The 27620-nt window shown below is 27.2% G+C and overlaps 2 protein-coding genes across 2 annotated transcripts; both read left to right on the forward strand.

The window, feature by feature from the left end:
* The first annotated feature begins 14965 nt into the window (after positions 1-14965).
* Positions 14966-17015, forward strand: LOC107451192 (elastin-like). Its single transcript, XM_016067208.2, has 2 exons — positions 14966-15051; positions 16281-17015. The coding sequence occupies exons 1-2, from the start codon at positions 15040-15042 to the stop codon at positions 16755-16757; spliced, it is 489 nt and encodes a 162-aa protein (XP_015922694.1). The 5' UTR covers positions 14966-15039; the 3' UTR covers positions 16758-17015.
* A 5736-nt stretch (positions 17016-22751) lies between these two features.
* On the forward strand, positions 22752-26111 carry LOC107443423 (uncharacterized). Its single transcript, XM_016057278.3, has 2 exons — positions 22752-22873; positions 25376-26111. Exons 1-2 carry the CDS (start codon positions 22862-22864, stop codon positions 25850-25852), a joined length of 489 nt encoding a protein of 162 aa, XP_015912764.1. The 5' UTR covers positions 22752-22861; the 3' UTR covers positions 25853-26111.
* Positions 26112-27620: the final 1509 nt, after the last annotated feature.

Genomic DNA, 27620 nt, shown 5'->3' on the forward strand with positions numbered 1-27620 from the left:
ATATTGTTAACCGTTAAAAAAAAAAAAAAAAAAAGAAAGAAAGGAATAAATTAAAGTTCTTATTATGATATACTTCATGTAAAATTATAATTGTTGTTTAGTCAACAATTTTCTATTTCCTGAAAATTACTTTCTTACATTTATAAATCATTTCAATAACCAGAGATTTCAGAGAGAAATGCAAACGCCTTAATCTTAAATTAATAAAGGCATTTAAATACAGTTCTCACTAATTCGATTAAAAAGGAAATGAAATTTTGGGAACCAGTGAATAAATAAGTTTTTATTGCTAGAAATTACTACTGATGAATAATTGACTCTATAGTGGCGTCATCTATTACATTTTAAATTATAAAAAATCTTCTAGCTTTAAAAGTGAAAAAAGAAGGAAGTTTTTATAGCTAGAAATTACTTTCGATGAATAATCGACTATAGTGGCGCCATCTATTAAATTTTAAATCAAACGAATTCAAACATTTTATTCTTAAATAGGAAAGACATTTACTTATTTGTTATTTTACTCGGAAAATTATACAAATTTACAAATATAAGTGTATTGAATGAATAACATTTAAATTTAATATTTTGTTCCAATTATATGCCGAGATCGACATTTCTTGAAAGATTGAACTTCAAATTTGTTCTTCTATTACGGGCAGAGAAGCACAGATTAAACGTTGAGCTACACTGAAAAATTACAAATATTTGATAAAACTAGATATTCACCAAAAAAGAATTGAAATAGTTTTCCATTTTAAAATAGCCATACAAATAATTGTCTTTTTCTATACATTTTTACATAGTTGTATATCGCACACATGTTATACTGTACCAATTCTTCAATCCTTACGAAATTAATTTTAATATTTTTTTCTAGTCCATTGTGCATTAAAAACGAAACAAGCTGTAAAACAGTTTATTTCTAAAAGTTTAATTCAACTCATTTAATATAAATATTTAATATAAATATTCAATTCAAAATGTACTTACAAATCAATTGTTTAACTTAGGTTAACCCGAGACTGTTATGAAGGGGAAATTGCATTTTGTGGTGCTAAAGATAACTTATTCAGCCACTGAAAAACTGGCTTTTAATATTTTTAAGTGTAATATTCAATATTCACTGAAAAAGTGAAAATTTCACTTAAAAAATATTAAAAACAAGTATTAATTTTTGTTTTTTGTTTTAGCAATCGAAAAATGATGGAAAATAATTTTACTCCGTAATTCCAAACTTTTGAGAACATAATGAGGCAAACCCTTGAAGAAAAAGTCAATAATTATCCAATAGCCATTAACTACTACTTTTGGGACTTTTTTCGGTGCATGAATCGATATATTTTGATTCAGTGGAGGATTTTACGCGAACCGATTGGACTGTGTAGGCGTCAGGAACTGGATGAGCATAAGAAAGTTTCTGGGCTCGAATCCCGGCCACGGCATGGATGTTGTTTTATTCTCTGTACTATCGGTCTTTAAAGTGGGAGCAGCGTTGGCCCACCTCATATGGTGCCCTTGGAGGAATGGTCAACAAATCTGCCACGAAAATGCCTGATGAATTGTTATACAAAATCTCCAATGTTAACACAGGTGGGCATTTAAAATAAAAAAGAAAGATTATAAGCAATATTTTAGTGGTTTTATTGATAACAATTTCAAAAAAAATATCAACCGCAAGAAACTTATAATGAAAAACACTTTTTATTTTTCTTTATGTCTTAAATGGAAGAAAAAGAAAATAGGATTACATTTAACAGAAACAAAACATTTATTTAAATAAAAATCTTCGCATTTTTTTCAGAATGTTCATTGATGTTTTATTCCTCGGATCTTTTTATTTGCATATATAAAAACAAATACTAAATGGAGGAGAAAGAAGAAAAAAAAGGGGAAGTAACGAAACATTATGATAATGTGCGAAAAATAAATAACAGAAAATCAAAATAACTTTTAATCTACCTGATTTTTCGCGTACTAAGAACGTAATTTTTACATTTCAAGGGTTTACTTTTAAATATGCTTATTAGATTAAATCGAAGATGATTAAAGAAAATTTAAGAAGGATATTTGATTGTGTCGTATATATATGAATAAACAGATTTTTTTTTCAGAGGACTCGGACTCTTGGTCCTCAAAATATGAAACTTATCCGCAATCAAGAAAATACGTTCCGTGTAATATGGGCAAGAGAGCTGTCATAAGTTTGGGCCCCTTAATGTTAAATTTCCTTTTTGAGGGTAGTATGTTTAAAACATGCATGTTAATTCAGGGAACATATATTCTCGTAACTTAAAATAATTGTCTGTTTAAGTAAGTCCCTCTACCCATTAAAAACCGACCTGTAGATCAAAAGTTATTACGGTTATCTTTTTTTCCCCTATCAGTCAAAATAACCACATCATCCTGTATAACTTTCGATCAAATAAAATCAGTTGCTCTTTAATAAATTAAACAAGTCCATACATAACATGAAAACATAAACGTTTTTGGAAAGGTTCGGTATCACAAGTTTTAAAGTGATTTGATTAAATTTTACTATTTAATACAGCTTGAAACTGATATGGAAAAATACAAATAGATTTGCTTGAAATTTAGTATGATTAAGTTCATGTTATTCTCGTTAAAAATTTTAATCACCGAAATGTTTGAAACTGAAAACTTTTAAAGTAATGAATAAGTTCCTGCTTCTTATTTTTCTTAATTAATAAATACTTGTATTTATCCAACGATGGTAATTATTTCTGGGAATTTTATATTTAGAATGGCATTATCTACATAATAAAAGTTTTTGTTAATGCAATCAATTGCGTTACAATTTTTTTATCACGTTATTGAGGAGTTTTTTTTAAAAAATTCATATCAACTTTTTTACTGATTCTTACGTTCTCTTTAAACTAGAATATCGCTGTTTGATATTTTCTGTAAGTAATGAAAATTTTTCATACATTAAAAAAAATACATTGAGAAAAAAAGAATGGTCAAAAGAACTATTTTACCAGAATATGGTTAAATTTACCATGTTCCTTGCTCTATGGAAACACCAGAATACACATTTTTACCGAAGCGCTTTGGTAATGATTTTATTAAAATTAGCAATAAAATACAATTTTATAATGTATGATAAAATCTGGTAAATTTTGTAGTTCTATCGTGATGCCGTAGAGCATAACATAAAAAGCTATTTATTTGGTTAAATTTACTTTTCAGCTTGTATTTTTTACTAAATGTGTGGTAGTAAGAACTATACTTTTTACCTATAATTTTTATTTATAAAACTTTTACCATATGAACGGAAAAATTGCCATTTTATTACAATAATAATTTTTTTATTTTACTTATATTTATTTGTACCGAGAAGTGTCATGACTACACGGTACGGTAGATTTACCATTTTTTTTCTCCCCGTGTACTAAAAATTAAAATGTACTCAAAGTATATATCAATTATATATTTCGAACAAATTTTTATATAATAAAGTTATAATTTTAATTATATAATTTTTATATAGAGAGAATAAATATATTAATTGTTTTTAAATATTTTTTTAATGTGAATTTTGGGTACAGGAGTTGGCTGCATTTATTTCAGTTCATCTGAAAAAAAAAAAAAAAAAAAAAAAAAAAAAAAAAAANTCAAAATTTAATTACATATTCCTCACGGGTAGGAAATAACATATTTTACGCCAGCATATAAGGATCTTCAGAAAATCTTAAACGGTTTTTTTTTTCTTTCTTTTTAAATTTTTTGTTTTTTTAAACAAGGTCAGTTTATTTCTGAAACTCGTAGACAGTGTGATTCACAGAAAAACCGTTTTCACCTCCAACGAACTTTACTTTGTATTTCCTTTAACTACTTTCTTAATATACTTCGCTTCGATGAGTTAATTAGAATACCGTAAAAATTTCCCACACTTGTTGATTTTAAAGTGACAGCCGAAGATAAATCGTAATTTATGGATAAATAAGAATGTCTAGAGAAGAAATCTTTTTTTGTTAGAAAATTTTTTTTAAAAAATTTTTTCTGTGCTCTGTTTAAATATTTTTGTATTTGTAAATATTTTAAATATTTTTGTAATCAAAGTAAACGAGTCCAAAGTAACTTTCTTATTAAGTCAAGAAGTTATTGGTTAGTTTTTTTTTTAATTATAAATTTACTTCTTGTCAATCAATACTTAAGAATGCTCACATAACAACGAAACTGAAATAGTGATTTTTTTTTTAAATTGTTCTTCTGAGTTTGTAAGCTTTGAGACATTTCAACTTTTTTCAAAGTAAGCAAAATATCTGGTGAAATTGTTTTTTTTTAACAATTTTCTAGATGATTTTCCGACATTTATTTTGCAAATAAAATGCTATACAAAAAAAAAATTAGACACGAATATTAATACATTAATGTATTTTAATAAACTTATCAATAGGTGAAAGTTATTATTTTCGTATCACATTCAGTATAAAAACGTCATAATAATGGTGGTTAAAAAATCGTATTAGGAATTTACTTACTTCCTGATTAAAAAATACTCCCAATTAATTAAATATTAGGCTATTCATATATATTTAATTAATTATGTTATTTTTTTATAATAACGATATTCTTACAAAATCTTGGATAATCTTATAAATTCTAAAAATACTTATGTTACCACTTTTCGAAATAAATAAAACACTCTTAAAGCACAATGCAGTTTCTTTTGATGGAAATAATGATATTTTGCTGTAATCACTTACTTAAATTCCTTTATTCCAAAAATTTTAAGAGATTATATGTTTTTAAAAAGTTTTAAAAACATGGCATTTATTACGTCTTTATAATTTATATAAGTTAATAACGAAATCAAAAATATTGCCCGAATAAAGTACCTGAAAATTATATGATATGAACAACATTGAATTTTACGAAGATTAAAGGAACTTTTTATTTTATTTTACCTTAGATAACATGATAATTAGATCTTTGAACACTATGATCAACAGTTGACAAGATGTTGTTTGTTGTTGTTGCTGTTTGTAAGTACACATATCTTGCATTTTGAAGAATTCTGCTGGCATTTTTTATTATTAATTAGATGTCCTTTTTTTTCTATTTATTCTGAAAATTAATGCTTTAAAATGTAAATTATAGTTTTTAAAAAAAATTGAAATGTAATATGATAAACCTTTTTATCCTTGAAAACTAGAAACAACCAGATTAAGTAGGTTTAGTACCAGTTTCAAATGACATGTACTGCTTAGGGGTGGTTATTTATTATTTGCTAATTACATTCGGATGGTAATAATAAATAAGGTTATCTTGATAAAATAAAATAAAAGCATTGAATTATTTCATATTATTCAAAAACGCTTTTCTTTAACTTGCCATTTTTCATCTAGTAGGAGAAAATGAACTCTTTCAGACAGGTGCAAACGAGATTATTATTTTATTAGTTAAGTCTCGTTTTTTTCTGATAAAATTCATGTTTCCTTAATTAAGTTAGGCTAAATAAACAAGAACCTCATACTTCTTTGTATACAGCATTTAAACTAACAAATTCAACGATCAATAAGTTAAATTTCAAATTAAAATTGCCTAATTTATAATTGTTTTAAATGATCCATTTTTTAACTTGTTATTTTATTTATCAACTTAGTAATTACCAGCTTCTAAAACGAATTCGCGCTAGAAATGTAATTTTTAATCTTCGTGGTTAAATGATTTTTTAAAATTAATGTGTTTATTTTTTTTAAATTTTGAAGTAATAAAAAAATATCTTTCAAATGTGTAAAAAAATCAATAACGACCCAAACAAAATAAATCTAAGGTGTAAGAATTTAATTCTTCTTTCAAATATTCCTCTTATTTATTTGTTTCACAGATTTTTTGTATTTAAAACGGAAGTAAAGTGTACCATAATTTTAAATACTCAATTCACGTAAAAAATTTAAATCATCTAATATTTTTTTCTGTTTTTAGGTATCAATAATATAAAAATAAGTTTACATTGTATAAAATGTCTAATTCCGCCAAATAACCGTATAATACTGATTACATAGTTAAATTAAACAGTTGAACTGTTTTCGATACAAAAAAGCTTATTTTTCATGTTTTAATAAATAAACACTCTTAAATTATATTTAAAAAATTTCATTTTTCGAAAAGAGTAAACAAAGTGAAGGGAGGGGTGATGTATCTTAAACTGTTCTGATTTGGGCAATATATCCAAAAACATATCCTGTAGAATTAAGTTTGCATAAAAATAGCATATAAAAAAACAGTTACAATGCAGAATTGTATATTTCTTGAATCAGGCACTGCACCTTAGAGCTTTTGCTGTACATAAGGTCTATTTTTTTATCACTAACAAATTTTATTTTTCAACCAGTTACCTTTTTTTTTTGTAATTGCATGAAATGTAGTCAAAATGACAGTAGCATCCACTTGTGAAATTTTATCGAAATATCTTATCTGGGCATTTTAAAAAGAGTAAATTTGATTTCCTACTGATTCAGAATATTAAATTTGCATTTATTATATTTCGTAAAAAATTTCAGCATATAGCTTATTTGGAGCCAAATTAAATGATTCAAATTTCATTTCTTTTAATCTATTTGATTAAATTCGCCGATTCTGATAAATTCTAATGCACATGCGCGTGATTCTTTAAAAGAATTTTTTATACAAATTTTGATACAAATACTTCAAAAGTACAATATCAATCACTCATATTTAACATCAAAAATTTAAAATTCATTTGTAAAACAGTTTTAAGGAGGAAAGCGATATTTTCATTTGTTAAAAACTAATAATGAACCATGAATTTAAAACGAAGTTTAACATTTTCGTTTATGTCTTGATATTTAATAACAATCCAAACAAACCTAATTACACATAAAAAAAGAAGTCCGGCAGGAGACTGATCGTAAAGACACTGTTCCCAGTAGAACGCCGAAGTTAAGCATCACTGGCTGTGGTCAGTAAGCGGGTGGATGACCACTTTGATCAGCCTGAGTAGGGACCGAGGGGGAGCGGCATCAGTCCTCGTTAAACTGTTATACCGTAAAAAGTTTGACTTGGCGCACCGGGCTACCAAAGGAGGGGACCCATCCCCCCTGAAGAGGATCAAAATTGTGATGACATATCTTCTGATCATTTTCAGGGATGTTTCACAGACCGTCGCCAATAGCCCATTGTATAGTTCTAGTGTGACGCAAATAAACTACAACACCCTAAAAAAAGAGGGTAATTTTATGTTTTTTGAAATCTAATACAAGTTTTTATTATTTATAACTGCATTCTTTATAAATGATCAATAAAATAGCATTGGATTCTAAAATTTGTTATACAGTGCACATATAAGGATATCAATTTAATATTTTATTATCTATCAATTAAAATTTTACGTACTAGCGCTTAATTTAAAGCTTGAGAACTTTACCTTAATATTTGTTTATTATTAAAGCCGACGATATTTCAAGTTACGAAATGGGATGCGTTCTTTCCTCTGCCTTTCCTTCAATGGAATTGCTCTTGATCCTCAAAATATCGTGGGCAATCATAATTCAGAAAATATGATCCCAATAATTTAGGCAAGATAATGGTTGAAAGTTTGAACATCAAAATGTTATTTTTCTTAATTTTATTTTCGCGTATTTTGCCATCTGGAAGAAATCGTATTTTAACATTTTTCGTATATAACATTTTTATGTAATATCGTATATTAACATTTTTATTTCTCAGACACTTTTTAATTTCAGATTTTGTATTTTGTGTTTCACAATTTTCGTAGAATAAAATTAATGTAAAAACGATTCAAAGTATAATTTTTATTTGGAATTATCTTCGAATATAGAGGTTTTATAATTGCGAGAATAAATGTCGTGATTTGATTTATTAGTTTCAGGGAAATAAAAAATATGCAAAAACTTAAATCGAATTTTTGACCACTCTTAAATAATAGCTCAAAATTCATTAAATAGTATATTAAAAACAATAAATAATTCTTAAAACTAATTTTTCATGGAATTACATTTGGATGGACTTTTATAATTGTGAGAGAAAATTTTTCGATTCGTTTAAGACTTCCCGGAATAAAGTGAAATACGCAAAAAGTGAACAAACTTTCAACAGCTCTCCTGACTAAACTGTTGAGACCATATTTTCCAGATTGAGGTTCAAAAATCCAAATTCGTGGATTTTTTATTACGCTTATTCACAGAAAGTATGTTGTTTTTGATTACGCACCCTAAAATATCGTTTGTAATTCACACAGTTAAGGTTCGCCCTTCGAACTAATAAAATTAAGTGTTAGTAGCAATAATCATTGGATCATAAGTTATTAGAGTATTCCTCATTTTTTGCGAATGTGCACCTAAGACAAGGAAGTACCCTCTTGCTATTTATATGAAGCTTATTTTAAGAAGCTGCGTTAAATTCGCTTAAATGGACTATCCTGTCTACAAATGCAAGGTAGTTTCTCAAAACATCTTTGATTCAGAGATATAATTTGGTTTGGTTTTGTAAATAAAACAGTTTTTGATAAATAAAAAAAAGATAAAATTGTAACAATGATAGAATTGTAACAATGATAAAATTGTAACTTCGTGATAAAATTGTAACAATGATAAAAATTTCGGTCGAGCTTATTTAATTTTTTTAAATAATTTTTTCTGTCTATTCTTAGAAAGTTATGAGAGATATATTAGTATATATAGTTAAAACTTCATTTAATATTAAGTCACTGGGAAGCTAAACTTAATCAAAACGAAAAAAAAATAGCAGAATAGGAATAAAAATACCTGAAACAACTTTAGAATAAAAGCAACATATTTGGTCACAAAGATTTCTTCATATTACTATGTTTCAATTAATTTTAAACCTCAAGTGGAAGGTATTTTAAGTTTCTTTTACAATTAAATTATTTGACTATCTTTAAAAATTTGCAAGTATACCAAAAGTGAAAAATATTTTTTAAAAAAAGTACGGAAAGTTAATATTCCTTTGTCCCCTGCATATTTGTTTGCTTATAACAATAGCATGTTTATTTTTATTTTTATTTCATATGCACCTCAAACTAACTGTAAACGTTTTAGCAATTTAATTCTGACTTTTTACAATGCCAACTTTTGAAACAGAAGATCCCTACATACAAAAAAAATAGCTAAGATAATGAAATTGTAAAAGTGATTAGTAAATAAATTGCAATTCGTACTTTAAAATTTTTTGTTTTATCTTTTTCCCAAATGATAGAGGCTTAAAGGAAGTTTCACACTCTAAAATAGGGATTAAATTCAAAATATTTACAAGAAATATTTCAACCTATTCCTAAGACCACACAGTCACATATAAGCATTATACTTCGCATTGCGCAATTGACTGGATTATCATAATTATCGTAGAAATGATGGCTCCGTATACCTGAAAAAAGGTCAATGGCCAATCGGTTACGCTTTAGAATGTATATCATGTCTTCTTCAATATGATAGATAAGTTGATTGATTTATCGGGAATGATTTATTAATGCAAAAAAAAGACAACAGAACAGGTTTATCAACACCTAACAAATTCTTTAAAATTTCTTGTTATCGATGGAGCTATCGAAATAATTTTTTTTAACTAAAATTACAAGAAATATGGTTAATTTTTCTCGCTTACTTTATCGAGACTTTACTATTTAAAAAAGAAAAAATCTTAAAATATATATTTTTTTAAAAATTATTGTTTAGTAAGTCTCTTATATTGATTAAGAAATAAGTCAAGTTTAAGTTAACGATCCATACGATAATATACTAAACAAAGAAACGCTTATGATAAAAATATAATGTGAGATATGTGAAATCTTTTTCAAATTTTATAACTCAGAAATTATTTAACTGATTTCGTTCAAAATTCGTATTTTGTTACTTAAAATTATGTATTTTAAAATGTTGTAAACATTTATCAGCCGAAAAGTTATCCAATTTTTTTGAAATTATAATCAAATTAAATAATAATCTGTAATAAATATTAATGAAGAAATATATTTTTATGTTGAGTTATCTTTGGATAAACAAATTTGTATAACTGTGTGCAAAAAATGTTCGATTCATTTAAGAAGTTTTCGTAATAGGGAGAATTACACAAAAAAGAAAGTAGCATGAAGGGGTCCAAACTTTGGATCGCTCTCCACACGAAACTATAGAGAGCATATCTCCCAGATACCTGTTTTTTCCTATATTTTGAATTTCAATCCATTGGTATATTAAAAGGTTTGTTTATTCAGCGAAAGAACGTTTTTGCGTCGAATTCCGTAATTAAATTAACAGCTAAAACTAAATAATAAGCATATTGGAGCTATACTCTTTGAATCATTAAGATTGAATTTCCGAAAATTCACTTAATAGATCAAAAGTTATTCACGGTGATGTATAGGGCTTGATTTCTGAACTGTAGGTTAGAATTTCTGATTCACAATTAAAACACAAATAACAAAAATATCGTTCAAATGATGAAATTCTCTTTTATTCACAACTCGAGAAGCATTTTATAGGATTTCTCTCTGGTGTCATATGACAAAAAATGAACTCACTAACTCAATGCATCATAAAATTAAAAGAAAAAAAAAGGAATTATAAAAAAAAAATACCAAACAGCAGCGATCGCCATAACAACGCATGCAATGACGACGCATGCGCACTGTTTAATTTTACTCTAGAACAATTTCATTTTTCAAAATTTGTAGCGGATATTGCTGGTGCTAAAATCTGGTATTAACTAAATCGGAATTCATAACAACCGATTTTGTAAAGCTGTATCGCAATACATTTTATGATGTTGAAAATTCAACATAATCATTGCTGTGCGACTTACGACAAGAAAACGATCACTGACTGGTTGGTAAAAATTAAATATTGTTACTCGTGTAAAATTTTAAATACTCAAATGCGTGATTCCGAATACGACGATAATAATAATATCGTATTTAAAATAACGAGTTTTTAATATGAAGTGGAAATTGGCAAGCCGGAAGTAAAATAACTAACTTAAATAACTTCCAAGAAAATGACGTTGATTAGGATGGCAAAGTCGGGAATTGATCACGTCAAAAAGTGATTAGTCGAATTTGAAATTCACGTGTCGCAGTTACACAATAAAAATAATATTATTTGAAAAACTGAGTGAAAACGACCGTAAAAACGAAAAATAACTGCCAAGGAAATGATTGAAAAATGACGTAGATAACTGATATAATGTTTGCGAATAAAGTACATCAAAATGTGATTACGCATATTCTAAATATAAAAAAACAGAATTAAATAAACCATGTTGAAACAGCCGAAACATAGATAAATAATTCCCAAAGGAAAATGAATGATCGAAAAGTGAGGTGAATTTACGAAGAAAACGTCGCAAATTGAGCAAGTCAAAAAATTATTACTCAAATTTGAAATTCATGCGTCGTAATAACATTGTATTAAAAATATCAAGATTTATCAAGATAGATATGCTATAGATAAGAAAAGATAGATAAGATAACATAAAGATAGATATGCCATAAAAATAAAAAATATCTAAGATGACTGCCAGCAAAATGATAAAAAAATTACTAGGATCAGATTAGCAGTGAATGATGCACATCAAAAAGTGATTAAAGTGAAATTTAAAGCCACAGTATTACTCGTATCGTATTAAAAATACTGAAGTTTAAAAAATAAGATTTGAAAAAAAAAGTGATAAGATTTGACTTAACATTTACAAAATATTTGTTTATAATTGCAGAGAAATTGACTTTTTGCTCTATTTCTAAGTAATGCTTTTAACGAAAATCAGTAAATTATTTTTATATTTGCCAAGTATTAAATAGGAGTTTTTAAAAAAAATGCTGGATAAAATTGCAAAGAAAACAGATTAGAATAAAATTTTATCTTTATAGCATCAGGAACCTAATCTCTGAAATCAGGACGATTATGGGGGTGAAACCTTTAAGCATTTGTAAAACAAAAAATATTTCAAATTTCAAAACATAATTTATACTTGTTTGTTTATTATTATTTTTTTAATTTCAATCACGCCTTTATTTCTTAAAAAGCTCTGGGAAATGTTTTAGTAGAGCGCAATTTGCGAATCTCTGGTTTAAACAATAGTGCCGTAAGTAAGATATAAAAAAATAATAATAAGCATAAAATGGAAGGTTAAAGACTTCCATATAGTAGATTTTTAATTTACATAAAAAGAGAAAGGCTGGTGTAAAACCGACCAGAACTGGTTCCAAACATATTTTTATCGGATTCAATGGAGATCATTTCCCTGCTCCACCCCGCCATATTGGTATTCGGCATTGAAATGTCAATATTGCTGTTTACTGATCTCAAAAACATAATCGTTAACTGTAACTTTCCTTTTGATTGCATCAGAAATGCTCGTAAACAAACTCACGAACTAGCAATAAGGGAATTGTAAAATTACTTTTGTTTTTAACAGCTGTATTATAAACAAGTCATTTTGGTTGGCCTTCAGAAATTTAAAAAAATTTAATAATCTGGTGTTACTCCCTGTTTATATGATGCTCCATCATAAAGGAAATAATTTTCAAATCGAGGCTGTTCATATCTTTTGAAAAAATCAACAATATGAGTAATTATGAACAAAACAAGTCAAATTTTTGTTAACATAAAACCGTTTTAAGATAATTCAGAAAATTTATTCGACCTAAGCAGTTATAGTTTTTGTTTTAAAAATATGACGTTAGCTTTTCAATAAATGTAGTACACAGTAAAAAATTTCGTATAAGTTACTGTAAAATGTACCCGCACTCAGGGTGTCAGCACTCTATTTTTACTGGAATATGTTACGGAACAAAAAAAAAAATCTAATTTACCATAATTTTTACAGTAATAATTATAGTAAAATCGCTGAGTCACTCTAATTAAATAAGTATTATTGTAAAACTTACGGTACAATATATTACAGTAAAAATAGAATTTTCGGTAAAATGTACATATGATGCACGAAAGGTACCAGTACTTCATATTGAAATTTAACCGGAATTTTTTACAGTGTATCCACTTTTTTTTAAATGTGACACTTTTATAGCGGACAGTTTCTATTCTATTGTTCTCTGAGTAAAAACTATACAAATTTGCAAAATTTCTTCTAGATTTTTGATAACAGCACGATTTTTAAGAACATTTAATTGCCTACGTGAATATTATTATTTTTTATTGCAAGAATGATTTTTAAAAAATACTCTATTGGACAAATTGTAAACGTGACTTTAATTATAATATTATAAATTCTTCTCTTTTATTTCGTCTATCATTTTATACCCTACCGCTTCAATTAGATTAAATGCTTTGTAACTACACAAACAAAACTTCATTAAAAAAAAAAAAAAGAAAAAAAATCGAAAAATGTCTGGAGAAAAAATCTTTATATCTCCTGTATCATAATTTAAGAAAATAAAAATTTGCTCGAACTAAAAAATAATTTATATTCAAGGTTAATATACAAAACTCAAATTGTTTTTTAATATAATGTTACGAAAAAAGTATATAAAAAACGATACAGATATACCATTTTCAAAGTTGAAAAATTTTTAATTATAAAAGTTTAAAAAATGCTACTTTTTAGTGCAATGATGCATACTTTTTAGTGCAATGATTTGAGTTACAATATGGGATACTGAAACCTTTTTTTAAATTTTATAGTTTACCTTTTTATTTTTGAGCTTTAAAGTTTATTGGTAACTGATTTTATACAAATGATAAATTTCATTATTTTCTTGTTCGAAAATACATTATATTTTTTGATACCATAATTCAAAAATGCTAGTACTAGTAAAATAAAATAATAAATGTAACGAAAAAACAATAAGGAAATTTTTACTATGTTATTATCTTCCTATAAATGAATTTTTATATTGTCTATTAAGAATTTTTGTTTCAGATAAATAGTACAGTAAGTATGACAAAATGCATGAATAGTATAAAGAAGTAAAGTTAACTTCATGCGGTTAGATATTTGAACATGTGTAACTATCCTAGCTATTGGAATCATATTTTAAAGATTGTGATCGCCCCTAATATTTTGAAATTCAGTAATCAAGAAACCGTCAAAAAGAGTATGTTTACTTACAAAACTCCTGTTGTGTCGATTTTTAATTAGCTATCATCATATCGATCAATAGTAATTTAAACAATACCGTCTTCACTAAATGATTAGCAAATTTAATGTCTCAATAAGGTCTCTCTCCAAACAAATTAAATTGAATCTTAGTATGTGGAAATACATTCACTAAATCAAAAGTTATTTAGAGTGTGTTGTTTTCGTTCCTTAAAGCAATGTATAAGATGGACATCTTTTATGACTTTTAAACATTGTGCTAAAAGTTTATTAAAAAAGTTATAAAACTCTGCGAAAAAAATTCGGTGTAATTATTTTAAATCGGATAATCGCATTATACGACTAGTGGCTTTATTGACTAAAAATAAGTATTGTGACTTTACTAACTATAAATAACTATTTGGGCTTCAATAAACGTAAGACGTGACTGGACTGAGGAAAGTCCAGAATATTTAAAAACATTTTCCAGGGGAGGCAAAATTTCCAAGTTGCTTAATTTATATTATTTTCAGTATGAAGATTGTACTAAATACAGATTTATAATAATATCTTAAGCTACTTACAGTAAACCTATTTAATTTTATCAAGAAAATTTGAATTAATTTCATATCATTTCACATCAAACGCTTAGTTAAAATTTTATTTCTTCTAATAAACGTGCTGATCTAGAAATAAAATTATGAACAAACAATAAAAAACAATATCAACTTCTACCACCATTTAGTATGAATAATTTATTGCAATTTATGCTTACAACGGTAACTAACAAGATTCAAGAAGAAAAATTTACTCTTTCAATGCTATTTTCCCCGCTCTTAAGAGGGTGTATCTTATGCGTGACCTTACCTAAACCGGTGCCACACGTGATTGTCATGCATTTTATATTTTTCAGTGATTCAAAACTATATAAATACTATATGGTGTGCAGTTAGCATCAGACACTTACCGTAACTTCATCAATTCACAATGATCGCTAAGGTAAGTCTTTCAAATATCACTATTTTAAATTAATGTTATTTTACTTTATCAGAGGTTATTCATTTCAGGTATTTCAATATCACCGCATATTTTTCAAATTTTAAAAGTTTCACGAAGAATTAGCTGCATTATTGAAAAATTTTAATTATTTCAAGCCCTTACATACTTAAACATTAATATGCATCTCCTCTAATCGAAATTTTGAAACTTATTGAGTGTATCTTTAGGTACATTGTATGCTATCACATTATATAACTATACATTATGTATATTTAATTATTCTCTATGGTAACTTTTTAGTTTTGGAAAAGGGAACAAAAAAGTTTCGGGTTTCACAGACTGTCATAGTTTGTTTATCAGATGGATTAAAGTTATAAAAGTATTGCTTAGTTGCTAAATATTTCTTAATCCTTTATTTCACTATATTCACCTGCAATATTTATTAAACGTAGTTTCTTGGGTATATTCTCTGCAATTATTAAGTTATTTTTTGTTTTGATTGCTAATCATTGGCTTCAATATAGAATTGGTATTATTTTATCATAAAGTAATCCTATATTATTAACTTTTTACTCGACAATAATGAAAAACATATTTAAAACGATATCTAGCCTCTAAATTATTCAAACGTTAAGTTATTAAATTTAAGTTATTTGCAAGTATTAACATTTTACAATATGAAAATTTAACAATATGCATTTATTACGCAAGAGTTAAAGTTAACTTAGTTGCATAGTAAATTTTGCGTAAAACTGTGACCAGACAACATTTGCAAAAAAATATTGACTATTAAATAACTATTTAAAATTATAAAAAAATTATTAGTAATCAACTCAAACTTTTATATCAAATTGGCATTATTTTATTATAAAGTAATCCTATGCTATCACCTTATCACACGACAGCAATGAAAAACATATTTAAGACGATATCTAGCTCAAAATTATTAAAAAATTAAATTATTAAATTTAAATTACTTACAACTATTAAAATTTTGAAATATAAAAATTTCACAATATGCACTTATTAAACAAGAGTCAAAGCTTATTTAATTTCATAATAATTTAGAAGATTTCATAAAAATAGATACGAAATTAAATTGACTGCTGTTGAATATTTTAGAAATTGTTTGGTATTGTAGCACTAAAGATTAGCTCAGAATAGATTATATTATTCCGAAAGCATTATTATGAATGTTTTGAAATACATTGTTTTATATTTTTATTTAGATTGCCCTTTTGTTTGCTGCTGTTGCAGCTGCACAAGCTTCTATTATTGCACCAGGACTCCTGTCACCTATCGGGGCCATCCCTACAGCAGTCAAGACAGGCACCATCGTAACAATCCCAGGTGCAACCTCAGTCGACAACAGAGTAATTGCATCCAACGGCCTGGTTGGTACCACAGCAGTCAAAACTGGATCAGTTGTATCTCACTTGGCCCCTGGTTTAGTTGGTGCTCCATTGCTCAACACTGGATTGCTCGGCGCACCCATTATGGGAAAGGGTTTGATTGGAGCTCCACTTTTTAACACTGGATTAATTGGAGCACCCGTGTTAGGAAAAGGATTGGTTGGTGGTCCCCTTGCTATCAACTCAGGATTAGTTGCTCCCGGAGTTCTAGCTGCTCCTGGTCTTATTTCTCCAATCGGTTTACACGGAGCCGGTCTTCTTGCAGCTCCAGGATTAGTGAAAACCATTTTATAAAGATATGTGTTATTATTAGTTGATGTTATTCCCATTTTTTAAAAAATCATATTATGCAATGTCCATAAACTCTTGAGGAATTTTCTTTTAAGTAAAAACAGTTATGATTCTATCAATTTATAAATTACACTCTCTTGTTTAACTTTATAGATGTTTTCTTACTGTCCTATTCTTCTGAGTATTTTTTGCTGAATGTAATTAAACTATTTCTCTGTAAAATTTCTTCAATCAATTTGTCAATAAATTTTTAAATGTTACGAATTTGTTTGGTGAATTTTTTCGAATCAAAATATAGTCGAATTTGAAAAACCCCATCTATTCGTAGTTGAGCATGGTGACATGCTCAAAATGCTCAATACTTCTCAATTATGAATAGAGGTTTTTTTTTATTCAACTATATATGTTTCAGAGCTTTTTGACATATTTTGCTCAATTTCGAGCTCTTTTTGACAGTGAAACTTTAAGAGAAATCGAACATCGATTTTTTTTTATTTCGTTTATGATTGATAATTTTATTTACTTCTCACTACTTTTAATCTAAACAGACAAGTTTAAATGTAAAACGGCTATTTGTTAGTAGATTAATTTAAAATTGCATAATACTCTTTAAAGTTTACAAGAAAAGCAGTTATTTAAATGGGTTTGTATCTATATCAATTGATCAAATAATTATTTACGTAACACAAAACAAAAATGCCATTGTAAGAATAGCCTTTAATTTAATGATAGAGAATATAGCATAGACAATCTTAACTAACATATACGATTTAATACTAACATATACAATGATAGTAGTTTAACAGATAGATTTTATAAATGCTTATTTTAGGTAGAACTTTATATATGTTCAACCTGTGAATTCAAGGAATAACCAAGTAATAATCAGATACAATGGCTTTCTTCTTTCTTTTTTTAAGTAAACATACCTTTCATATAAATTTGGTATTTTTTTTTTACTTTCAATATATGGCTGGAATCTACAGTCCAGAAAATCTTCGAAGCTCGAAAGTTTGAATGCAAATATACAATTTATAAATTCTAATATTTCACCACTCGTCCAGAGTTTTTTCGTGAATTAAAATAGTCTTTGCAGTCGTTTATCCAAGGATAATACCATCAAAAAAATCAATTATTTCAATTATTTACCATTTTTCCTTATTTTAATTTATTTTCATTTGTAAGACTTGAAAAGTTTTACAAAACATTAAATTTAAATTTAAAAAAAACCTAAAAATTTATAAGAAAAATTCGTCACGAAGTTTATTAGTAATAATTCGTCATAAAAATCGCAGTTTTAAATTTTCTTTTGTAGAAAATTATTCAACCGACAGTCACAGGAATTTAAAAATATCAAATTAGTTTTATTTAATCATTATGTGATGATGGAAATCGAGAGAGTGATAGAAAATCATCGTGCTGCTCCATAAAAGAAAAATCCTTAGAATGTCTCGTTTTAAGAAATAGGGGAAATCTTAGTAATAGTAATTTGTATATTAAATAGGTCATGCGATTCTCACAAAGAGCAAAGGGAAAATTTTTTACTTTTAATTAAAGCATACTTGCACCAAAAATAGAATAATAGTGAGGATGTGAATTTTAATTAAAGTGTGAGAAAAAGTGTTTCGTTTTGAATAATAAATTAAGAAAAGGATTTACAGAAAAAGAATAACATTAAAAGATTAATTAAAGAATTTTATGTTACATCCCCCCTCCCCAAAAATTTTTAATTACCATCTAATTTTTTTTTAAGTTATACATTTGCAAAACTTTCCTAATGATAGAAGCACAATCAAAATGAAAAGAATAAAATTCGTAATCTCACATTACAATCAATATACAATAATAATATGAATTGCAAAAAAAAAAAAACACATTTAAATAAATCAGATAAAAATGTAACACTATGTTACTAATTTAACTAATAATTTACGGCTAAAGAAATGTAGGCCTACTTTTCAATTAAAAAAAAATTTAAATAGTTTTTCTGACTCTGTGTCAGATCAGTTCAAAATTCATATTTCTTGGTGACACTTTTTGTCAATAAATATTGTTCTTCTTTCATACAACTTTAATTTAAGATTGTGAACTTCCACATACATTTTAAAAATGCAAATATTCAAAAACATGATACAGAAAAATATGAAACTACAAGTTGACATTTTGTTAAAGGAAAAGTTTCAATCTGAAGTTTTGACTTCAGTATTGTTTATTTTGTTAGAGAACGAAATTTTAAAAAATGACATAGTGGTCGTTATTCTGAAGTTTAAGACTTCAATATTTTCATTTTTATGAAAAAATGACTCTTTGGTCTTTATTCTGAAGTTTAAGACTTCAGTATTTTATGGGGCATTTTCATCGGATAGGGGGCTGTATTACCCAAAAGGAGGAAAACAATCCCCAATCTCAACAGTATTATACTGGAAGATCCTAGTTTCCAATAAATACTAATCTTTATAAAAATATTTAACCATTTTTGGTTTTTACCACAAACAGAGAAAAAAAACTACCATCGCCCCATATCTTTTATTTATTATTTTTTTTATTTTTGATATGGGGAAGCGCTGAATTTGAAGAATATTGGAAGGGTCGGATCTTCCAGAAAAAAGGGGACAACAAGTTTCACTGAACCATGTGTAACTGTTAGGTCATAATCGGAATTCTTAATTTTACTCTTAGGAATGAAAAACCATTAAAACATTAAATTTAATTTAAAATATAATTAATTCTATTATTAAACCACAATATTATTTACATTATGATTTTTTTTTCATTTATGACATAAGTTCAGTTTGTCCGGTGGATGGTAACTTCGTAATTTTGGTACATGAACTATTTCTGTACTTTCTTTCTTATGAGTATTCCTTTGATTTATTTTATAATTAACATCAGAAATTTTTTCAAGAATTATGTATGGACCAGAAAAAGTAGGGGTAAGTTTCCTAGTATTGATTTTCACATTTTCTGATACCTCCATAATAAATTTATAACTTTTGCCACACCGTAAGGGCATTCAAACATTAAAAATAAATTTTAATTATTAAACATAACATTTAAAAGAAAAAGAAATTCAAATATTTGAATAGTTTAGTTATCTTGAACACCATAATAAAATTAAATTTTACTTATACAATCAATAAATCATATATACTGTGATATATAANCATGCAAGGCCAGTTCCCTTAACCCTGCACAGTCCGATCGGCAACTGCACAAACTAAACTCGAATTAAACTGGAAAACAAAAATCAAAAATATCTTGAGAAAAAATCTCTAATATCTACATGCTAACTATGATATTGTTCCTTGTGTAAATACTATAGAAATATATAAAGTTTCCTTTAGATTCTCGATAACAGCACGATTTATAAGAAAATCTAATTGCCTTCTCATTCATTGACTTTTTAATCATTCTCTTTTGCACCAAGAATGCTTTTTAAAAAAACACTCTCCTGGACAATTTGAAAATGTGGCTTTATCCATATAATGTTCCAAATCATTCTCTTGTATTTCGTCTATCATTTCATACCCCACTGCTTCAATGAGATTCTATGTTTTGTAACTGCACAAACTTTTTTTTCTCCAATGCCCAGCAGGAGAATGACCGTTTGTCATACAGGCATCTGAATGGCAGATTTGCTAGCCACTCTTTCAGGGGTATCATAGGTGGGCCAAAGTTGCTCCCACAGTAAGGACAGATAGTACAGAGAATGAAAAAACATCCATGCCTTATCCGGGATTCGATCCCTGAATTCTTCTCATGCAAGGCCAGTTCCCTTAACCCTGCACAGTCCGATCGGCAACTGCACAAACTAAACTCGAATTAAACTGGAAAACAAAAATCAAAAATATCTTGAGAAAAAATCTCTAATATCTACATGCTAACTATGATATTGTTCCTTGTGTAAATACTATAGAAATATATAAAGTTTCCTTTAGATTCTCGATAACAGCACGATTTATAAGAAAATCTAATTGCCTTCTCATTCATTGACTTTTTAATCATTCTCTTTTGCACCAAGAATGCTTTTTAAAAAAACACTCTCCTGGACAATTTGAAAATGTGGCTTTATCCATATAATGTTCCAAATCATTCTCTTGTATTTCGTCTATCATTTCATACCCCACTGCTTCAATGAGATTCTATGTTTTGTAACTGCACAAACTTTTTTTTCTCCAATGCCCAGCAGGAGAATGACCGTTTGTCATACAGGCATCTGAATGGCAGATTTGCTAGCCACTCTTTCAGGGGTATCATAGGTGGGCCAAAGTTGCTCCCACAGTAAGGACAGATAGTACAGAGAATGAAAAAACATCCATGCCTTATCCGGGATTCGATCCCTGAATTCTTCTCATGCAAGGCCAGTTCCCTTAACCCTGCACAGTCCGATCGGCAACTGCACAAACTAAACTCGAATTAAACTGGAAAACAAAAATCAAAAATATCTTGAGAAAAAATCTCTAATATCTACATGCTAACTATGATAAAAATAGGTTAAGCATAACAGGAATAAGAATAAACTTATATTTAGAAGAATGTGAATGTTACTAAGTCTCCTCTATGAAATTATAAATAAAATCTATGCTTTTAATAATTTAAGAAAATAAAAATTTGCTGAAACTAAAAAATAATTTATATTCAAGGCTAAGAAATATTTAAAATTCAATTTGCGCTTTAATATGATAACTAACTTCTAAATAACTAAACTTTTAACTTTTAAATAACTAAACTGAAAAAAATACTACTTTTTTAGTGCAAACGATTATGGATATTAAGACCTTTATTTAAATTTTAATGCTTAGCTTTTTATATTTAAGTTTTAAAATTTCGTGGCAACTGATTTTATACAAATGATAAATTTCATTATTTTCTTGTTCGAAAATACATTAATTTTTTTGATACCTTAATTCAAAAATTCCAGTAATAATTAAATTAAATAATAAATGTCATAATAAAACAATAAAGAAATTTTTAGTATGTTATTATCTTCCTATAAACGAATTTTTATAATTGTCTATTAAGAATTTTTGTTTCAGATAAATAGTACAGCATGTATGACAAAATTCAGTAATTCTGAAATTCAGCAATTAAGAATCCGCCAAAAAGTGTATGTTTACTTAATGTGTGTAATGTGTGTTTGCTATGTTGTGTAAATTTTCGATTAGCTATATGTTATCAATTCATAATAATTTAAACAATACCGTCTTCACTAAATGATTAGCAAATTTAACGTCTCAATAAGGTCTCTCATCAAACAAATAAAATTGAATCTTAGCAAGTGGAAATATATTCGCTAGATCAAAAGTTATTCAGAGTGTGTCGTTTTCTTTCCTTTGAGCACTGTATATGATGGAAATATTTTATGACTTTTGAACTTTGCGCTAAATGTTTATTGAAAAAGTTTCTAGACTCTCCGAAAAAAATTCGCTGTAATTCTTTCAAATTGGATAATTGCATTATACGACTAGTGACTTTATTGACTAAGAATAAGTATTTTGACTTAACTAATAAGTATTTTGTTTGATAAATAATTATTTCGCATTTAATAAATCTAAGGCGTGACTGATGGACAGAGGAAACTCCAAAATATTTTAATAAATTTTCCAGGAGAGGGAAAATTTCTAAGCTACTTAATTTATATTATTTTTCGTATGAAGATTATACTATATACAGATTTATAATAATATTTTAAGCTGCTTGCAGTAAACGTATTTGTTTCTATCAAGAATACTTGAACTAAATTCGTATCATTTCGCAACAAAAGCTTAGTTAAAATTTTAATTATTCTAATAAAAGTGCTGATCTAGAAATAAAATTATGAACAAAAAATAAAAAAAAATATCAACTTCTCCCGCCTCTTAGTATGAATTATTTAATGCGTTTAATGTTTATAACGGTAAAGCAAGATTTAAGAAGAAAAATTTACTCTTTCAATGCTATTTTCTCCGCTCTTAAGAGGGTGTATCTTATACGTGACCTTAACTAAACCGGTGCCAATATACACGTGATTGTCACGCATTTTATATTTTTCACTGATTCAAAACTATATAAATACTATAGGGTGTGAAGTTGGTATCAGATAGTTACCTTAACTTCATCAATTCACAATGATCGCTAAGGTAAGTCTTTCAAATATCACTACCGTAAATGGGACGAGTCTGACCATTTTTTCAGTTTGTCAACTTTCAAGTGGTCAAACTTTTGTAAATATTAAAGAAAAAAGGTTTTTAATAGGTGTTTCGGAATCGCTATTTATCCCTCTTTAAAGCTGTGAAATCGATTTTAGAAAATATTAACAGTTACGCTGTTACTGTATATTTTTATAGAACTGCTGACAAATCTCTCGTATGGGGCGAGTCTACCCATTCTACTAAAATGAATGTTAACATTGTAAATAATCAAATTTTACTATTAAATTGTTATTTTAGTTACTATATAGGATATTTATGAAGTAAAATTCATAACTTTATTATATATTCCATTTTTTTATTCATAAAATAACACAAATTGAGTATTTGATCGATTATCACATTTTGATCACAGTTTTGTTTTTATAATCATTAACATTATAAAATAACATTTTTTTCTGATTATTGTTGATAAAAATAAATTAAAATTAATATAAATTTACAATTAAATAATTAATAAATAATAATAATTAAAGATTATTAACAAAATCGAAATTCAAACATTGGGAATCATGAAAAATCCTTTTCCCATTCTTTTGGGAGGTAATAATAATTTATAAATAATAATTTATTTAACTTGCATTAAATAAAAAAAGTTAATTTTGTAATATAAAAATTGAAAAAATAGGTAAAATAAACATATTTTATATTTACATTTATATTTAACCTATAAATTTTCTTATTAATGATAAATTTATCAATGCAGAATTAAAATAATATACTCAAATTCATTTAAAATGACTTAATTTTAATATAAACAAAGTTCTAAATTATATTATTATGCTTTATTAAAACTAAATACGAATGGGTAGACTCGCCCCGCGAATTCTGGCTTTTTGTTTACAACAGCAAAACTTACATATTTTTTTTTTTTTTTTTTCATATAAAATTAATGTAATCTTAGTCTTAGATAAGTTTATCACTTAACCAAAGTGAAAATAGTAATAATAATAATATACTTACGGAGCACCAACTAAAAGTTTGCTGATTTTCAATACAAATCTCTCAAAAGACGTTTGAACAGGTCGGTTAAAAAGACACCAAATAAATAAAAACGGATCAAACTACTACAGCGCCATCTTCCTTAGAGTCTGAACTAAGTCCTCCATTGGTAAAAATTTTTTTATTTGCAATTTAAAATAGTGAAAATTAAATAAAACTAAAATGGGTAGACTCGCCCCTGGATGGGTAGACTCGCCCCGGTTTACGGTATTTTAAATTATTGTTATTTTACTTTATCGGAGGTATTTATTTCAGGTATTTCAATATGAATGCATATTTTTCAAATTTTAGAAATTTCACATAGAACTAGCTGCATTATTGCAAAATTTTAACTATTTAAAGCCCTTACATACGTAAACTTTAAAATGTATCTCCTCTAATCGAAATTTTGAAACTTATTGAGTGTTTCTTTAGGTACATTCTATGCTATCACAACATATAAATAGATAACTACACATTATGTATCTTTAATTATTCTCTATGGTAACTTTCTAGTTTTGCAAAAGGGAATAAAAAAGATTCGGGTTTCATAGGTTGTCATAGTTCGTTTATCAGATATATTAAAGTTATAAAAGTATTGTTTAGTTGCTAAACATTTCTTAATCTTTCCTAATTTCCTAAATTCGTTGAATATCCTAATTTCGTTATATTCACGTGTAATGTGTATTAAGCGCCCTTTTTTGGGTATATTCTCTGCTATTATTAAGTTTTCTTTATTTTGATTACTAGTTATTGGCTTTAATATAAAATTGGTATTTTTATTATAATGTAATCCTATATTGTTGCCTTTTTACACGACAACAATGAAAAACATATTTAAAATGATATCTAACCTCAAAATTATTAAAACGTTACGTTATTAAATTTAAATTACTTACAAGTATAACATTTTACAATATGAAAATTTAACAATATACATTTAATAAGCAAGAGTTAAAGTTAACTTAATTTCATAATAAATTTTACTTAAAACTGTAACCAGACAATATATTCAAAAAATATTGAATGTTAAATAACTATTTAAAATTATAAAAAAATATTAGTAATAAACTCAAACTTTAATATGAAATTGGTATTAGTTTATTATAAAGTAATCCTATGCTATTACCTTATTACACGACATCAATGAAAAACATATTTAAGAAGATATCTAGCTCAAAATTATTAAAAAACTAAGCTATTAAATTTAAATTACTTACAACTATCAAAATTTCATAATATGAACTCATTAAACAAAAGTCAAAGTTTATTTAATTTCATAATAATTTAGAAGATTTCACAAAAATAGATTTAAAATTAAATTGACTGCTGTTTAATATTTTAGAAATTGCTCGATATTGTAGCACTAAAGATTATCCCAGAATAGTTTATATTATTCCGAAAGTATTATTATGAAGGTTTTGAAATATATTGTTTTATATTTTTATTTAGATTGCCCTTTTGTTTGCTGCTGTTGCAGTTGCACAAGCTTCTATTATTGCACCAGGACTCCTGTCACCTATTGCAGCCATTCCCTCAGCAGTCAAGACTGGCTCAATCGTAACAATCCCTGGTGCAACCTCAGTCGACAATAGAGTAATTGTATCCAATGGCTTGGTTGGTACCACAGCAGTCAAAACTGGATCAGTTGTATCTCACTTGGCCCCTGGTTTAGTTGGTACTCCATTGCTCAACACTGGATTGCTCGGCGCACCCATTATGGGAAAAGGTTTGATTGGAGCTCCACTGCTCAACACTGGATTGATTGGAGCACCTGTTTTAGGAAAAGGATTGATTGGTGGTCCTCTTGCTATCAACTCAGGATTAGTTGCTCCTGGAGTTCTTGCTGCTCCTGGTCTTATTTCTCCAATCGGTTTACACGGCGCCGGTCTTCTTGCCGCTCCAGGATTAGTGAAAACCATTTTATAAATTTATGTGTAATTATAAGTTGATGTTATTCCCATTTTTTTTAAATCATTCTATACAATGTCCACAAACTCTTGAGGAATTTTCTTTTAAGTAGAAGCAGATATGATACTATCATTTCATAAATTACTTTCTCTTGTTTAACTTATAGATGTTTTCTTACTGTCCAATTATTCTGAGTATTTTTTCCTGAATGTAATTAAATTATTTCTCTGTGAAATTTCTTCAATCAATTTGTTAATAAATGTTTAAATGTAACCAATTTGTTTGGCGAATTTTTTGGAATCAAAATACAGTCGAATTTGAAAACCCCACACTGTTAGAAATTTCTCGGAAAAAATGGTTAAATAACAATTTATAGAATGGTTATTTTACCATATTTAATTAAAACAGTCAAATAACCATAAATAAAATGGTAATTAGACTGCTAAGTTTGAGAAAAACTGTTTATTAACTGTTTTCACCTAATACGGTTAAACAACCAGAATTTTATCGCACCAATTAGAGCAACCTTATGAAGCTACTTAGTTCTTTGCAAATTCGTACATATCATAGCCGAACGGGCTTATCTGTCAAACTCATGACCAGTAGAAATGGAGTCCCAGTGTAGACACCACAATATTTCACCCATCCCCGTCAACACAGCCGAGCTTTGTCTAGTTTGTTTTTGAAAAATGCTAGTTGTAAATGGTAAAAAAGCCGCATAGTTTTGTATTCATGGTTTTTTTAACCATACTTTTTGTAACTGGTTTCAAAACCATAAGGGAAAAAACTGTTCCTTATCGTTAACTTCATTGTTAATCGAATGGATAGACAGCTGCCAGTTATTTTACCATAATTTTAGAATAAAAATTTTAGCAGTGCATCTGTTCGTAGTTGAGAATGGTGACATGCTCAAAATGCTCAATATTTCTCAATTATGAATACAAGTTTTTTTTTATTCAACTATTCGTGTTTCGGAACTATTTTTACACATTTTGCTCAATTTCGAGCTCTTTTTGACAGTGAAATTTTAAGAAAAATTGAACGCCGCGTTTTTCTTTTATGATTTTAGGGTTTTATTTACTTCTCACCACTTTTAATCTAAACAGACAAGTTTAAATCTGAAACGTTTATTTCTTAGTAGATTAATTTAAAATTGCATCATACTCTTTGAAGTTTACAAAAAATGCAGATGTTTAAATTGGTTTGTATCTATTTCAATTGATCAAATACTTATTTACGTAACACAAAACAGAAATGCCAACTCAAGAATAGCTTTTAATTTAATGATTGATCGAGATAGCAACATATACAATCTCAACTAACATATACGGTTTAATACTATCATATACGATCATAATAGTTTAAGAGATAGATTTTATATATGCTTATTTTAAGGTAGAACTTTAAATATGTTCAACCTACGAATTAAGTTAATAACTATGAATAATCAGATACAAAAGTTTTCTTCTTCTCTTTTTTTTTTATAAACAGACCTTTTATATAGATTTGGTATTTTTTTACTTTCAATATACGGCTGACAGCTACAATCCAGAAAATCTTAGAAGGTCAAAAGTTTGAATGCAAATAAGCAACTTTTACATTCTAATATTTCACTACTCGTCTAGAGTTTTTTCGTGAATTGAAATGGTTTTTGCAGTCGTTTATCCAAAGATAATTCCATCAAAAAAATCAATGTTTGCAATTTACCATTTTTCCTTATTTTAATTTATTTTCATTTGTAAAACTTGCAAAGTTTTACAAGACATTAAATTTGAGTTCAAAAAAA

This window comes from Parasteatoda tepidariorum, chromosome 3 (assembly GCF_043381705.1).
Source record: "Parasteatoda tepidariorum isolate YZ-2023 chromosome 3, CAS_Ptep_4.0, whole genome shotgun sequence".
Lineage (NCBI taxonomy): Eukaryota > Metazoa > Arthropoda > Arachnida > Araneae > Theridiidae > Parasteatoda > Parasteatoda tepidariorum.